Source organism: Leuresthes tenuis, unplaced genomic scaffold (assembly GCF_036924035.1).
Source record: "Leuresthes tenuis unplaced genomic scaffold, fLeuTen1.0.hap1 SCAF_5, whole genome shotgun sequence".
NCBI lineage: Eukaryota > Metazoa > Chordata > Actinopteri > Atheriniformes > Atherinopsidae > Leuresthes > Leuresthes tenuis.
In genome coordinates this window covers 128,823-145,549 of record NW_027325359.1, presented here as the reverse complement: position 1 = coordinate 145,549, position 16,727 = coordinate 128,823, and the positions used below count along the sequence as shown (strand labels likewise).

The following is a 16,727-nucleotide window of genomic DNA, read 5'->3' as shown; positions in this document are numbered from 1 at the left end:
AGTTTGCTCGATACACACTGGAAGGCAAAAGCTCACGACCACAAACGCACACAGGCGGATGGAGCAGCTGCCACAGGCCTGAAGGGCAGAGGGCGGAAGGCTCTGAAGGTTCAGGCTGCGCTCTGTGGTAAAAACCTTATAAAAACTGCCCGGTCTTCACAAACCAAACAGATGTTACCCATCTTATATCGAGCTTCAGTTCAAATATGTTATGAACCGTGTAAGGAAACGTCAGGTTTTATTTGGGCCCTTTTAATGAATCCACATTTAGCTTCACGTGGTTCTCTACCAGCTCTGCAGAAACTTCTTAAAGCTCTAACTTTGCCTGTCTGCTGTGTGCTCATGAGCCGGTGTTGCACAGCAGGTTAATAACTTTATCACTGAAACAGCTGCCTGCAAATACTGCTAAAAGCAAAGCAGAGCAGCATTCGAGGGGCCATAAACTCACAGAGAGCTGAGAGCTGCTGATACACCAGCAGCACGAGTCCTCTCACACTGACAGGGACGGCGTGTTACAGTCTTATATCATATTATATTTGTTCAGAGGGTATTCTGTGCAGCTCTGAAGCAGAAACAAGCTGCACTGATCAGACATTTTCTTCTGATTTATTTCATGTGAGTCAAACTATCCAAACACAGGAGTCTTTTCATATTGACAGAAAGCTGCAGTGAAAGATTTCAGCCAATTAGCCGACTGAATGTATTCAAATGTTCTTATTTCCAGGAAGATGACTCACCCCTCATGAATGAACTCCTCCAAAGCAGCGCATTCAGACAGCAGCTGGGGAGACTGACACCGCAGGGCCACGAAGGAGAGGATGGGCAACAGGTCGTCTGCGCCGCTGTCAGAAGAAAGAGGAAGGAGGTGAAATGCAGGGAAGAGGAGAACAGAAACAAATAAACTAAAGAGACAAAGTGCTCCCCAAGAGGACTGAATGAAAACAAAGTCAAACGTGGCTCTTAATGGGGTGCGTGTTCAGGGTTGAAGTGATAACCGAGACCTGCTGGGAGGACAAATTGCAGCCGGGAGATGATGGCAGCAGATAGGCTTTTCTGCGTGTAGACAGCGGCTGTTTGTTTATCAGGACTCACACGCAGGGCCAGCCGCCGGCTGCTCGTTTGCGTGAGAAGGAGCCGGCTGCATGCAACAGGATACTCTTCTTCTGCAGGTTCTGGAAGGTGTGGACAAGCTCATGTAACCGCAGAGAGCTGGACCTCACAATCCTGAAGTTTAATCTCCTCTTCTGTAAACATCAACCTCTCACACGACAGCTTGTGTCTCTGCATTCCCAGAAAACACCGCAGCATGAACACTGATCTCAGGGAGAAGGTTCCCAGTTTGCTCCGTCTTAAAGTTCATCGGAGAATAAAACGGAGGAAGAAATGCAGGAATGGACAGAGGGGGGAGAGCTCTTATTCAAAAGGAGGACAAATGGTAATGAACTGAGGAAGGAAACAAAGGGAATGAGACAAAAGCTCAAATTAACTCACTGTTGGTCGACGACAAAGACCAAATGTAAAAGTAAATGCTCTTCAAAGAATAAAGAGAGGGAGTGCGATCTTATTCGGGGGGTTGGGGGACAGATAGACTGACAATAAATAAATATACAGTGTAATTAAGTCACTGTACACAAAGCTGTTCTGTCAGCAGAACATCTCGACTAAATTCACTCCTAAAGGTCAGATCAGAAAGTGGATTCTGTGAGCCTGAACCGAGCCGCGAGAGCGCCTGAACCGAGCCGCGAGAGCGCCTGAACCGGGCCGCGAGAGCGGCCTGAACCGGGCCGCGAGAGCGGCCTGAACCGAGCCGCGAGAGCGCCTGAACCGAGCCGCGAGAGCGCCTGAACCGAGCCGCGAGAGCGCCTGAACCGAGCCGCGAGAGTGGCCTGAACCGAGCCGCGAGAGCGCCTGAACCGAGCCGCGAGAGCGCCTGAACCGAGCCGCGAGAGCGCCTGAACCGAGCCGCGAGAGCGCCTGAACCGAGCCGCGAGAGCGCCTGAACCGAGCCGCGAGAGCGCCTGAACCGAGCCGCGAGAGCGCCTGAACCGAGCCGCGAGAGCGCCTGAACCGAGCCGCGAGAGCGCCTGAACCGAGCCGCGAGAGCGGCCTGAACCGAGCCGCGAGAGCGCCTGAACCGAGCCGCGAGAGCGGCTGAACCGAGCCGCGAGAGCGGCTGAACCGGGCCGCGAGAGCGCCTGAACTGAGCCTGAACTGAGCCGCGAGAGCGCCTGAACCGAGCCGCGAGAGCGCCTGAACTGAGCCGCGAGAGCGCCTGAACTGAGCCGCGAGAGCGCCTGAACTGAGCCTGAACTGAGCCGCGAGAGCGCCTGAACCGAGCCGCGAGAGCGCCTGAACAGAGCCGCGAGAGCGCCTGAACCGAGCCGCGAGAGCGCCTGAACTGAGCCGCGAGAGCGGCCTGAACCGAGCCGCGAGAGCGCCTGAACTGAGCCGCGAGAGCGCCTGAACTGAGCCGCGAGAGCGCCTGAACTGAGCCTGAACTGAGCCGCGAGAGCGCCTGAACCGCGCCGCGAGAGTGCCTGAACTGAGCCTGAACCGAGCCGCGAGAGCGGCTGAACCGAGCCGCGAGAGCGCCTGAACCGGGCCGCGAGAGCGCCTGAACCGAGCCCCGAGAGCACCTGAACCGAGCCGCGAGAGCGCCTGAACAGCGCCGCGAGAGCGCCTGAACAGCGCCGCGAGAGCACCTGAACTGAGCCGCGAGAGCGCCTGAACTGAGCCGCGAGAGCGCCTGAACTGAGCCGCGAGAGCGCCTGAACTGAGCCGCGAGAGCGCCTGAACCGAGCCGCGAGAGCGGCCTGAACCGAGCCGCGAGAGCGCCTGAACTGAGCCGCGAGAGCGCCTGAACCGAGCCGCGAGAGCGCCTGAACCGAGCCGCGAGAGCGGCCTGAACCGAGCCGCGAGAGCGCCTGAACTGAGCCGCGAGAGCGCCTGAACCGAGCCGCGAGAGCGCCTGAACCGAGCCGCGAGAGCGGCCTGAACCGAGCCGCGAGAGCGCCTGAACCGAGCCGCGAGAGCGGCTGAACCGAGCCGCGAGAGCGGCTGAACCGGGCCGCGAGAGCGCCTGAACTGAGCCTGAACTGAGCCGCGAGAGCGCCTGAACCGAGCCGCGAGAGCGCCTGAACTGAGCCGCGAGAGCGCCTGAACTGAGCCGCGAGAGCGCCTGAACTGAGCCTGAACTGAGCCGCGAGAGCGCCTGAACCGAGCCGCGAGAGCGCCTGAACCGAGCCGCGAGAGCGCCTGAACTGAGCCGCGAGAGCGCCTGAACCGAGCCGCGAGAGCGCCTGAACCGAGCCGCGAGAGCGCCTGAACCGAGCCGCGAGAGCGCCTGAACCGAGCCGCGAGAGCGGCCTGAACCGAGCCGCGAGAGCGCCTGAACCGAGCCGCGAGAGCGGCTGAACCGAGCCGCGAGAGCGGCTGAACCGGGCCGCGAGAGCGCCTGAACTGAGCCTGAACTGAGCCGCGAGAGCGCCTGAACCGAGCCGCGAGAGCGCCTGAACTGAGCCGCGAGAGCGCCTGAACTGAGCCGCGAGAGCGCCTGAACTGAGCCTGAACTGAGCCGCGAGAGCGCCTGAACAGAGCCGCGAGAGCGCCTGAACCGAGCCGCGAGAGCGCCTGAACTGAGCCGCGAGAGCGCCTGAACTGAGCCGCGAGAGCGCCTGAACTGAGCCGCGAGAGCGCCTGAACTGAGCCTGAACTGAGCCGCGAGAGCGCCTGAACCGCGCCGCGAGAGTGCCTGAACTGAGCCTGAACCGAGCCGCGAGAGCGGCTGAACCGAGCCGCGAGAGCGCCTGAACCGGGCCGCGAGAGCGCCTGAACCGAGCCCCGAGAGCACCTGAACCGAGCCGCGAGAGCGCCTGAACAGCGCCGCGAGAGCGCCTGAACAGCGCCGCGAGAGCACCTGAACTGAGCCGCGAGAGCGCCTGAACTGAGCCGCGAGAGCGCCTGAACTGAGCCGCGAGAGCGCCTGAACTGAGCCGCGAGAGCGCCTGAACTGAGCCTGAACTGAGCCGCGAGAGCGCCTGAACCGAGCCGCGAGAGCGCCTGAACCGAGCCATCATGAAGTTTACTTCAGCAGACTGAAAGTAACATAAACACACAGAAATCCTTCAGTGTGGCAACTTTTCCGGATAAAGAGATTTCAGAGCTGTGCCCGACTCCCTCCTACTCCGCCGTCTCCGATCACTTCCCACAAAATCCAACGCAAAGAGACAGATATGGAACAGCAGACACAGCCTCAACAGTTCTCAGAAACTCTTAGTGGAACCGACCAAAGAGAAACAAGAAGTTTTAACAAAGAGAAACAAGAAGTTTTAAAGAGAAACAAGAAGTTTTAAAGAGAAACAAGAAGTTTTAACAAAGAGAAACAAGAAGTTTTAAAGAGAAACAAGAAGTTTTAACAAAGAGAAACAAGGAGTTTTAACAAAGAGAAACAAGAAGTTTTAAAGAGAAACAAGAAGTTTTAACAAAGAGAAACAGCAGAAAAGTCTTTAAAGAGTTAGAAAAGTTCCTTTTACACCATTTTTAGGGGCACAACTTAAACTTTAACTAAAGGAATTTACACTGAAAGACTCTTTCAGGTCCAAAGGACCTCAGTCTGTTTACTACTGCTGTCACCTTTCACTTCAGAATATTAAAGCCAAAATACTGTTACACCTAAATTAGAGCTGGACATTCAGCAGGTGGTTATCATGCAGGCTGTAGGTACAGCACAGTTTTCTCTTTAGTTTAGTTCAGTGTTTAAAATAAAGCCATAATATCTGCGCCTGCTTCAGTCCAAACGGACCGAAATCCACGTTCTCCATTATAAGAACTGCAACCCACTGAGCCTTTGTGTGTTTTTCTCCCCAAACCTCCTTGTTGGGCCCTGGGTTTGTGTGGAGCTCAGACAGGACGACCCACTTTATGGTCTGGCCCAGAGGAGGCACTCTGTAGGGGGGCCACTGACCCAGGAAAGCCCCTGCTGTGCCGGGCCTGAGTGAGCCCTGATGAGAGCTGACAGCGCAGCTCCCCAGGCAGAGCCCTTAAATAATGTTTGGCTAGTTCCAGGGGACTCAGACACAGTCCTTCCCTCCCTATTACATGCATGAAGTAAATTAGGAAATGACTTATTCTAAAGTTTAATGAGGTGGACGAATTAAGCAAAAAGAAAAAAAAGTTCATGTTCCAGCAGGAATCCGTCAGTGAGGAAATGTATGCAGCGATGAAAGAAAAGCAGCAATAAGAAGCCACTTCTGTGGTCATTTACTCACATGGCTGCTGTTTTGGGAGCAGAATCCATCTCATTAAGACACCGATAATCCTCGGCACAAGCACAGATCAGGCGTAACGCTCGAACTGTAACAGAAGCAAGACTTTAGCTGGACTGGCAATTATCTCATTTATAATCCCCCCACAGAAAACAAAGTTCAATTTAACAACACATGGCTCAGTGCAGCAGTCAGATGCAGAAGATGAGATGCTTTTAAAGACAACACCAGGAAAACAGCGCCACCTACTGGACCAAAGAGATTACAGAAGCTCAAACACTGGTTGCACCACAGTTAAAGAGCATCATCTTTAGGCTGAAGACATGTGGATAAAACACTATTCTGCTCTGAATGGGACAGTTTTAAGTTCCATCTTAGCTTACCGTGGTGGTAAACTCACCTTTATCCACATTATCAACCTCTGAGAACTAAGCTTAAATTAGGATTTTAAGCGGTTAATCATTTGTTGTGAAATTAATTTCCATCTCTGCAGAATAAACCCTAAAACTAAAGAAAGGACCCGACCACTTCTGCTGTGGAATCCAATGCCTTTGAACAGAATTTATCTTCCATTTTCAAGCCCAGGAGGAGGAAACCCGAAGAGTTTCTCCTACCTATACATTCCAGCTTCCTCTGTGGGCAGCAAAACTGAAGCAGCAGCTTGAGCTCCTGCACTGCAGACTCGTAGGGGTAGGAACCCTGCAGTGCACACGGGTCTTGGGGGAAGAGTTTTGGGGGGACGCCGACGTCTCCTGGAGAAGCGTTGCAGAACATGGTGATGCTTTTCTCGAAGGACTGCTCCCTTTCTCTGTGGACCCTCCTGAGAAACAGACAAACGCCAGGTGGAAAAAGTGGGAGAAGTAACTCACATCAGCTGTTTGTTGGTCCTGGTGTCAGTTCAGCTGAAAACCAGGATATCATTTATGTTCTGAGTCACTGTAAGTAAACTTTAGGGAACTTTTTCCTGCAGGTGGTGACCTGAGAGAGTTTAGGCAACATGTGGAAAACTAAAGCAAAAAAACCTGTTGCTCAGTCACATCCTAACATTTAACATTATAAGAGTCTGTGTGCAGCAGTTTCTTCCCTTTATAATCATGTTTATATGTTGAATTTGGTATTACAGACATGGGTAAATTTCTGCTGTTTTTTAGAAAATAAAACAAGCCGAATTGTTTCTGACTGATAGAAAGTCTGAGGCTTAGACTGCTGGGGGACCTCATCTGTCACACCTTTCCTCACTTTTCTCTCTTTTTCCCTGTTTAATTTCTAAATGATTTTCTGTCCATGTGACATTATTGTGGTTATTAACTTGTGTTTCCCTGTTCCAGCAGGTATCCTTTGAATGGTGTTATGGTGTTTTTCCCCCTCTTTTCCCTCTTTTCTGTCTTCTCAAACCCCAGCTGGTCGAGGCGGATGGCCACCCTTCCTGGTTCTGGTTCTGCCAGAGGTTTCTTCCTGGTTCTGCCAGAGGTTTCTTCCTGGTTCTGCCAGAGGTTTCTTCCTGGTTCTGGTTCTGCCAGAGGTTTCTTCCTGGTTCTGGTTCTGCCAGAGGTTTCTTCCTGGTTCTGCCAGAGGTTTCTTCCTGGTTCTGGTTCTGCCAGAGGTTTCTTCCTGGTTCTGCCAGAGGTTTCTTCCTGGTTCTAGTTCTGCCAGAGGTTTCTTCCTGGTTCTGGTTCTGCCAGAGGTTTCTTCCTGGTTCTGGTTCTGCCAGAGGTTTCTTCCTGGTTCTGGTTCTGCCAGAGGTTTCTTCCTGGTTCTGGTTCTGCCAGAGGTTTCTTCCTGAGTCTGGTTCTGCCAGAGGTTTCTTCCTAGTTCTGGTTCTGCCAGAGGTTTCTTCCTGGTTCTGCCAGAGGTTTCTTCCTGGTTCTGCCAGAGGTTTCTTCCTGGTTCTGGTTCTGCCAGAGGTTTCTTCCTGGTTCTGGTTCTGCCAGAGGTTTCTTCCTGGTTCTGCCAGAGGTTTCTTCCTGGTTCTGGTTCTGCCAGAGGTTTCGTCCTGGTTCTGGTTCTGCCAGAGGTTTCTTCCTGGTTCTGCCAGAGGTTTCTTCCTGGTTCTGGTTCTGCCAGAGGTTTCTTCCTGTTAAAGGGAGTCGTTCCTTTCCACAGTCCCTCAGGCTCAGGACGGGAGATTGGACTGAAGACAAGTTTCGGTCCAATCTGTTGGTTTCCTTAGCTCGGATATTAATTTTGAATTGGCTCCATATGAATTAATTGGATTATAATTACAATGAATTGAATTCCAATTGGCTTGAATTGGACTTTATTACTTAAGTGCCTTGAGATGAATTTTGTTGTAATCTGGCGCTATATAAATAAAACTGAATTGAATTGAATACAGAGGTCCAATGAAAGAGGGAAAACGAGATGCTTCAGCAGGAGGAAAATGTTTAAAGATGAAAGCAGCAACTTTAACATTATTAAAGAAGAATTTGCCTCGCTGGTGTTTCAACTTGTTCTGCAGCTGAATTTAGTTTAATGGACTGTAATTAGTTTGCAATGATAAACGACTGAAAACCGATCTGTTCTGCAGATGATCAATAGAAAAACACAGATATGGATATAACCCACGCTGTTTCCCTTTTAAATACAGTTAGCTTTAGACAGCCTTATATTTGGACTCATAACTCCCCTAAAATAGGTGAATCGGTCATATTTGTAAAGTCATATTTGGAGGGAAACGGGTTATTTAGGTCGACAGCCTGTAAAGACAGTTTCCACATCTCATCTGTATTGGATTCTGCATGTTAGCACAGCTCTATCTCACAGAGAGTTCTCCTTTACTGATGCAAACTTATCCAAATCAGGGCATAAAGTACAGCATCTAGCATTTTATCTCAGGCTGAATGTGTTAAAAGTAAACTAAATTAAAGGTGCAGTACCTGAATAGAGCCAGTAGGGCGCTCCACAGGGGGGTGAAGAACGCCTCCTCGATGCTGGCGAGACACAAGTCCTTAAAGACGGCCGTGTTCAGACACTCGAAGGACAGCAAACACAGAGAGAGAAGTTGATCTGAAACATTACAAGAAACAAATACAGTTTTAACTGTTAAAAGATAAAAAGTAAGACACTTTGTGACATCACTGTGCTCACCGACTGCTATGTGGATGTCTTTGACCACGGCCTTCAGGTGCTGTTTAAGCGCCCGTTTCTCCAGCTCCTGGGTGTGGACCTCATCCTGCTCCAGCTGCATCGAAGCCTCACAGGTCAGCTCTGACTCCGAGGAGGTGTCCTCTGTGCAGCCGAGGGGTGGAGCCCAGTCCAGCTGGGACAGAAACTGCTCCAAATCCTCAAAGGAGTTCTCCCGGTCCACTGCCACCTGCGTGAGGGGCTCCTCCACGTCGTCCTCATCATCATCATCATCATCATCGTAGTTGGTGTGGAGGTCATGAGAGCACGAGGGAGAAAGTGAGGAGTCTGTGCTGAAGCTCTGGCCACCAACGCTACTGCCTGCAGTCCCGGTCGGCTTTCTGTAGCTCTCTGAACAACCCATGAATTAGCGCTTTTATTAGCAAACAAACACTGATGATGTCGCTGGACAAGGCCTCTTTAAACTCACCCCTCAAAAGTCAAGCAGGGCTTAAAGCAATGAAAACGTCAGTAAATGTTCATCACATGCAAAACAGACCCCATTAGTGAGGTTAACTAAAATTAATCCCTGGCTTAATTCACACAAACATCTGTAAAACCTGCAGGTTTTGCAGCTTTAATCCTCATCAGCTCATTCTCTGTCTGCATAAAGAGGGAAATCCTGCAGCAAATAGACTAAAACTGCAACTCTGGCCGCTTTCTTTTAATCATTTTTAACAAGGTCAGTTACTCTCTTTACTGCTCTCAGAACACAGGTGAAGAAGAGTAAGAAGCTTGTATGGGAACTGTATTTTACCCCTTACTCACAAAGGCTCCCATTGCTGAAGATTGTGTTAACTTAATTTACTTTAATTTAATTAAAGTGAGAGGATTTCTTGATCTGATCAACAGGTTGGTCCCATTTCAAACTTAATAACACTTTACTGGACTGTTCCCTCACAGGTGCTGGAAGCTGAGGCCCTTTCACTGTTCTTACACTGAGTGTAAACTTCACCAAACTTCCCTCAGAGGAGAAAATAAACCCCACAAACCCCCCGACTGCGGTGCTTACCTGGATGAAGGAGGTTGTGGACGCTGCGGGACGGTCTCAGGGGCAGGGCGGCGCTCCGCGGCAGGCCTTTGCTCACGATGGGGTAAAGCCGGTTGTAAATCCTGTACTGATGCTTCCTCAGCAGCTTCACCACTGGGTGGTCTGACCGGCTGGGAACACAGAGCCAATGCAGCTTAATCCTCAGAAAATATACAGCGTGATGATGGCTTTCAGAACAAACTCTGATCAAATATGAAGTAGATTATGATAAAATAGCCTTTAAAAAGCTTTAAGTTTCAGAGGAAACCCTGCTCTGTACCGTCAGATGGTGAGAATAAGACTCATTTATTGTAAATATATATATACATACACACAAAACGTGTGTTGGAAGCAAACTTGAGTCAAACTAAAAGCTCAAAAGTTTAAAAGCGAAACAAAACAAACACTAAAAATAACATTAAGCAATATTGAGTTGGCCTTTGAATCAGAAAAATCTGAAATGGCAAAAGCCTAAATGAATTATTACTACTTTAAAATATCTCACACCTCCCTCCAGCAGAGTCTGACTGGCGGTCTCCTTTTTATTCACTGTAACGTTATTTCCTCATTTGGATAAAAGTGTCTGCCAAATGCAAATATAAACATATCTGGTAGAAAATTAACAGTTTCAGTTAAAATATTACCCAGTCCCTCCAGTTTTTCGCGATCACAGAAATTACACAAAGTCAACAGATCCCTGCATTTTTTCGCACTAATGCATAATTGTGAGTTTATTGCAAATTTTCCACAAAAATGTTAAAAATAATTAGGTTTAAGTGACACTAACTCCCACCTGCAGGTGGCAGTGTTTCTTACTTGTACTACACTGCTGCTGCAGTCTTACTGGATGTTAAAATATAGTCCGTGGTCGATATGGCGGGTAAAAAAAGTCACTATTAACGTCATACATAAGCGCAAAGGACGCTTTTTCTTCTTCATTTGGCCCAATTGTGTTAAATATCATGCTAAAAATGGTCCAGAAACTAATTCCAATCTGATCTAAGATTAGAGACAATGGTTTGTTTGCTTATATATAAAAAAGGACGGAGCAAAGCAGCATCCCTCTGTTCTCCATGAGAGTGGGGGAAAATTATTTTGCACACCTTGCAATAAGGTACTGACCATTTACAAGGAATCAAACATCAACACTTTAAGAAGAAAGGACGACAAACGACAGTAACTGAAGCACAATATGAGACATTTAAAGCTGTTCGGGACATATTAGTGTCTGCTGAAATCAAGCTTTAATATTTAAGTTAATATATTATATTATTAATATTATAATATATTATATTATTAATATTATAATATATTATATTATTAATATATTATAATATTTAAGTTCTTTAAAGAATAAAAATGTTTGCATGTCCAATCTATCTGCTTGTTTTTTTTTCTTCTTCTATATGTAGATTTTAATAGATAAAAAAAATCTTCATTTGGCCCAAATGTGTTAAATATCATGCTAAAAATGGTCCAGAAACTAATTCCAATCTGATCTAAGATTAGAGACGAAGGTTTGTTTGCTTATATATAAAAAAAATGAAAAAAATAATCAGAGTTTTTGACTTTGTGTTCTTCAAAATCTCTTGTTCTATGCTTCTGAAAGTGATGCAAAAATGCTCAGTTATGGCCAGGAGTTAAGAGCAGGGGTTAAGAGCAGGGAAGCTTAAATGTAGTAATTTAACATGCAAGAAGCACCTGAATTCTGACTAAGAAACAAATGTCTTTTTTCCAGCAGACGCACTAAAATATAAGATTTGGGCGTTAAAAACACTGAAAGATGAGCAGCACAAACAACTCAAAGGAGACTCCTGCCCCCTACCAACCCAAAACCTTTTAAAACAATGAAGAGGGCTTGGCTGAATCGTCTGTTTTTCCTGCTGTTAGAGGAAACTCAACCTGCCAACTCCCGGTTTCATTAACTCCGCTGCAGTTAAGCACAAATGGGTGATTCTCACGAAACTGTCGTAACCTTTTGCAAAAACAAATTTAGGTCAATTTTGCTCATTTTTTCTCTTATTAGTATTAAGCAGGGTCTCAATTAACTGGCTCAATTAAAATTAGTGATCAATACACGTTCTTTAATACATTTTCGGAATGTTTTATTGAGTCGTTGACCAAATAAATTCATTACCGTAACACATTTTCAACTGATGATAACTGAATATGTATGAAAGGTAGACCTTTTATTTTTTTCATGCATGTTCTATTGATAGTTCAGAATAATCACATAGTGTAAACATTCAGAAATGTTTTTATTGATACAGTAATTTTAGTTATGTTCATTACCGTAACAAAATTGCATATTTTTTTTTTTTACACTAAATCTTTCCTGTAGTGTAAATTTCACAAATAATTAAAAAAAATGTCAATTCAGTAATCTGAAAAGACTTGACAAATAGTTCCTGTACAAAAAGAAAATTTGAAGGTATCACTCATTCCCATCCAAATATTTACAGATACAGCAAGTGTTACGGTAATGAAAAGTTTTGTTACGGTAATGAAAAGTTTTGTTACGGTAATGACCTCAAATGGCATTCATACATAGAAGCCATGTTTTTAGTATTCACAAAGTAGGCTATATGGTCCAATCTTTTTCACTGTTTATCATGCTGGGCTACATTAGAATTACTGAATGATTAGGTTGTCTTAGGTAATGAGAAATTAAGCTCGACTTTACAATAAAACAATGAATCAAGAGCAATTCATAAGACTCAGACTCATGTGGAAGCAGTTACCTCAGCAGATAGGAGACCAAATCTGACACCAGTGTGACGTCAGGGTTCTTCTTTATTTTGGCTTTCCACTGTTTGGGCCAATCCTAGAACATAAAAATATATGAATTACAAGCATATCTGGGATTAAAAATGGCCACCGACTCATTATCAAAGGTACAGCTGCTCCGTCTCAAATTAGTTGAGGCACAAGTCAGCCGTCATTAATGTTCAAGGTAAATCCGATGTTCTTTAAATGCATCTTCTGCAGCAACAGTGAAGCTGTTTTCAGTCTTCTGTGCTGCACTTTGGCTCCATAATTTGGCCTGATTAAGGTCTGCTTATCTGCATGGACCCTGGGAGCTCTGGTATGGTTTCATCGTTTCTTTAAAGCGTTTGTTCCCACACTTACATGGTCCTGCTCATACTCCAGCACATTGGTATAAAGAAGCCGCTGCTCCTGCTCTTCTGAGGTCATCGCCCCAGATGCTGCAAATCTCCTGCGATGAAAAAACACATAAAAAAGACGTTATTATGGCCAATTTATAGATCAACCAATCACTAAGCCTCACTGGGTGGTTTAGTTAATGATTTCTTTATGGATACTACAACCTTGTGGAGTCTGAAACTAATGAAAAAGTATCTGTGACTGTATTTGCTAAAAACATAAGAGGCATTACTCAATCTCTGATATCAGAGCATGTTTTTTTTAGCTAAAGTAACTCATTTGAGAGTAAATCTCATGACCTAAAACCAACTTGAGCACTCTTGAGGTTTTTTAGATAACAAACTGATAACAGAGTCTGCAGCGACTGTTTCAAACGTACTTTGGAGCCCAGACACTGGGAAGACAATGATATCACTTAAAGATTTAGGCGAAAATGAGACTTATTTGAGGCAGGGAACCTCAAAACATAGTAACTGATAATGACTTTGGATGGATTGGACGGGCCTCCAACCAATCAGAGCAACAGAGCTGTGAGTGTGTCCCAAAGGAGATAAACCAGGAGGCAGACTTTACCCAAACAAATGAGACACTTTCAGATTAGTCTGCTTCTTAGGCTGAGAAAACACAGAAAAAGTCCATTGTTGAGATTCATTTTCAACAGATCCAACAGTACCTGTTGGCCTCCTCCTGTAGCCTCAGTCTTCTCTCCTCCATCTTCCGTTGGAGCTGGTTTAGAAGTTAAGGGAACCTCAGAAACATCTCAAATGAAGCAGCCATCAGAGACGATATTCACACTTATGGAAGGTCAACATCAGAAACGTGGAATTTTATGGCCCTTTTTAGATGTTAAAGTAATTTAATCTGATATTTTAAGAACACTAGACTTTGTTGGGAAGTGGTCCTCCTTAAAAGAACAATATGCTGCACAGCTCCGAGTTTAGAGAGCCAGCACTGACATTATCTACAACAGGTTAGAGAGTTTCCACACTGGTTTTACTTTGTGAATTCTGCACTTAGACTGATGATAAACAACACTTACACTGGATATATTACAGCGTTTCTGCAGCATTCACACGTACAACGGTGCGTTTACACAACGTTTTCCCAGCAGAAGACAAGTCAAAAGTACGCTTAATAAAGCCTACACCTCTGTTTTTTTTAATGTTTTCTATATTTAGTTCAATTTTACGTAATAAACTAACATTTAACCAAAGAAAATCCTTACAAACGAGAGCCTGGTTCAGGCAAACCAAACAGAAAGGCGCCTGCAGGAAAAGAAAAAGAAAAATCCGCCTTAAACTATGATGGAAACCAGCTGTATTCATTCAAAGAAAAGTGTTTACAAAGTATTCCAAGAGAAATAATTAAATATATAAGCAAACAGCAGAAAATGGATAAACTGAGCAAATAAAATCATTTTTTATTTACATTTTAACCTAAAATCGCCCTCCAAAAATTAGCAATAATAATAATGACTTATTTCCAAGCAGGCATACAAAATATTTTCTTACTTTAAACATAATTTAATGTTTATCCCCTCCTATATATATATAGAAGTAAAACATCATGAGTTCTTTACTGATACAACAGGCAAAAGCACCTATAAAAACTCAAATAAGACTCTTATTAAGAGATGCAATGATAGCTTATAACAATGCCCACTGAGCTATAATATATTCTCATAATATTAATTAATCTGCAGTTAAAGGTTCATTCCACCCTCCCGTGATCACTTCTCTTATCATTTTCCACCAATGCCATCATTTTCTGAGCATTACCAGAGACTCTATTGTTCAACCTTTGCTCAGAAATCGTAAGCTGCTCGTCATTTAAGTGCCGAGTACCTCAAAAATAAGTAGAATAAATTTGCATTATTTGACCATTTCTACATAAATATCCCAACAAAAGCAGAAAAAGTACATTCAAAGCTGCTTAAATTTAAACGAAACATTAGGCAACGCATTAGAGAGAATCATATTAGATTATTTACCCTTAAGCCAAAAGGTGGTAAAAGGATACAGCATCCTGCCTGGCTTTGGCTATGATGAGGTTCTCCATCATCTGCCTCTGGAGGGATAGGGTCTGCATGGGGGGGGGGAGAGAAGAAAATGCTAAACATGTGCAGTTATAGAATTACAAAGGATCATTCATAACAGTTTCAATAAAAAAAAGACAAGAAAAATCCCTGATTTTTTCAAATTTGGATTTTTATTGAATTTATAAAAAGCAAAAAATGGCAAAACAAAACAGAAAGCTGGTGGAGTCCCAACAAAGACACGAAAATACATGAAAATACAGAGAAAAACACAGGCTGGTGTGAAAAATCAGTCTTCTTTCGTCTTCGTGAGTCCAAAAGAATCCAAAGAGAAAATATCCAGTGCTTCAGAATAATGACGTCGGCTGTGAACAACGATTCCAGCAGAAAAGAAAACTTCTGATAAACTTCACACCTCAGACATCATTCACCTCGACATATCCAGAGGCCAACATGGAGCTTTTACTGGCCTCACCCACACTTTTCAATTTGTAGATATTTCCACAGAAAAAGCTAGTTTAACATTAAGATTAAAACAACAAACTTGACCAAAAAAACAGGATTTTACAGTCTTTTTACAGTGTTTTTCCAGGTTATGCAGTTACTGTATCTTGGTTCATACCTCTGGATTAACATGAGAACTTGCCCCTAAATTAAATTAAATTAAATGGTAAACAGTACTCATTCTCCACTGCTTTTTGGCTATCTTGTAAATATTCTCTGGGAAAAAGAAAAAGAAAGTTACACCAACAAGCTGAGGACAAAAAAAAGCCCACAATGTCGTTTCTTAACAAAAAAACAACACGTTTAAAACAGAAATCATGGGTGAAAAATGAATTAATTACAACAAACACAAAACCCTACAGAGGCTTCATTTCACCTCGGATTTTTCCTCTATGCTGATCATAACAAACTTGGGCAGAGATTAACCTAAATTTAGTTTTAAGGCAGTAAATGTTGCAACAGCTCCTGACATTTAATCAATACTGCTGTGGAGCAAACTTCACATGGAAAGAATGTCTCAATTATCACAAAAAACAATTACACCACACTAAAAATGCATTGTGTGAAGATAAACGCTTAAAAAAGGCTTAAATGTGCAAAACACAGGGCAAACTGAGCACATTTAATTTGATTCAGAGGGAAAATGTGCAGTTATTGCACCGTTTATGATGTATTCTTTGCAAACTTTCAACACACTTTTACCCTTTTTGTCATGTCCAACCGCTCAGATATGCGAGGCTCACAGGCTTTGATTTTCCGTAAATGGGAGGAAACGTACCTGGTGTTAATGAGCTAACAAAGTTAGCCGACAACACTTTACCTTTACAAACGCCTTTAGCTTTCTCCAGTAAGATCGGAGCTCCACTTGATGCCGAAACATTTTCCGAATCTAAATGACAAGTTTGCGTTATTTTAAGACTCTCCAGGGGAAAAAAACACGATAAAAAACCGTTCGCGTCCACACGTGATAATTAAGAAAAGGTTTGTTGTTGTCGCGCATCGCTTATTTTCTATCAGTCTTACTTAAGAGTTTTCCAGTCCAGAGAAGGAGGACCAGGAGAAATACTTCTGCTTCGCTGGGCTTCCTTTATCTAAAGTTAAATAAGAGCCTCTTCAGTACACTCCCCCTTTCACCTGAGGGGTCACCGGAAGAAAGAAGGCATTTCAAAGCAATCACCGGAAGTCCTGCTGACATTCTGCACTTTCATGCTTTCTAACGTGGTTTGGTCAGAAAAATGCGTGTGTAAATTAATTAGGCCCCTAAAATGGGACTGTATAGAGTAATCAGTAATATTTTGAGTTTTGGTTGGATTTTTTGGAGCATCCTGGTAATATTCTGCACATTTAAGCATTTTATTCTCCTCCAAAAAGCTGTTTTTTATCTGTTTTTGAAAAACAAGCAATAAAAACTAAGATAAATTAACATCTTATCCATGTTTCTGGACAATCTCTAAGGGTTAAGTGGCTGAAAAGATGATAAATTATGCACAACGATACGAATGACCCGGTTGCTCTTCTTTCATGTAGCATTCATCCATTTTCTATACCTGCTTAGTCTGATTCAAGGCCGGGGGGCTCTTTATAAGAGCTCGGCCGTTAATAGGAA

General features: G+C 44.6%; 1 protein-coding gene across 1 annotated transcript in view; it reads right to left on the bottom strand.

Moving 5' to 3' along the window:
- Positions 1–16,727, bottom strand: part of vps9d1 (VPS9 domain containing 1) — a 40,035-nt gene that overhangs the window by 11,524 nt on the left and 11,784 nt on the right. The window contains exons 6-15 of the mRNA XM_072385363.1: positions 14,602–14,664; positions 13,256–13,308; positions 12,547–12,634; positions 12,159–12,241; positions 9,400–9,548; positions 8,352–8,738; positions 8,141–8,270; positions 5,879–6,084; positions 5,268–5,352; positions 738–842 (exon numbers count right to left, since the gene is read on the bottom strand). Of these exons, the coding sequence (XP_072241464.1) occupies positions 738–842; positions 5,268–5,352; positions 5,879–6,084; positions 8,141–8,270; positions 8,352–8,738; positions 9,400–9,548; positions 12,159–12,241; positions 12,547–12,634; positions 13,256–13,308; positions 14,602–14,664 (1,349 nt within the window). The remainder of the gene's footprint in view (positions 1–737; positions 843–5,267; positions 5,353–5,878; positions 6,085–8,140; positions 8,271–8,351; positions 8,739–9,399; positions 9,549–12,158; positions 12,242–12,546; positions 12,635–13,255; positions 13,309–14,601; positions 14,665–16,727) is intronic.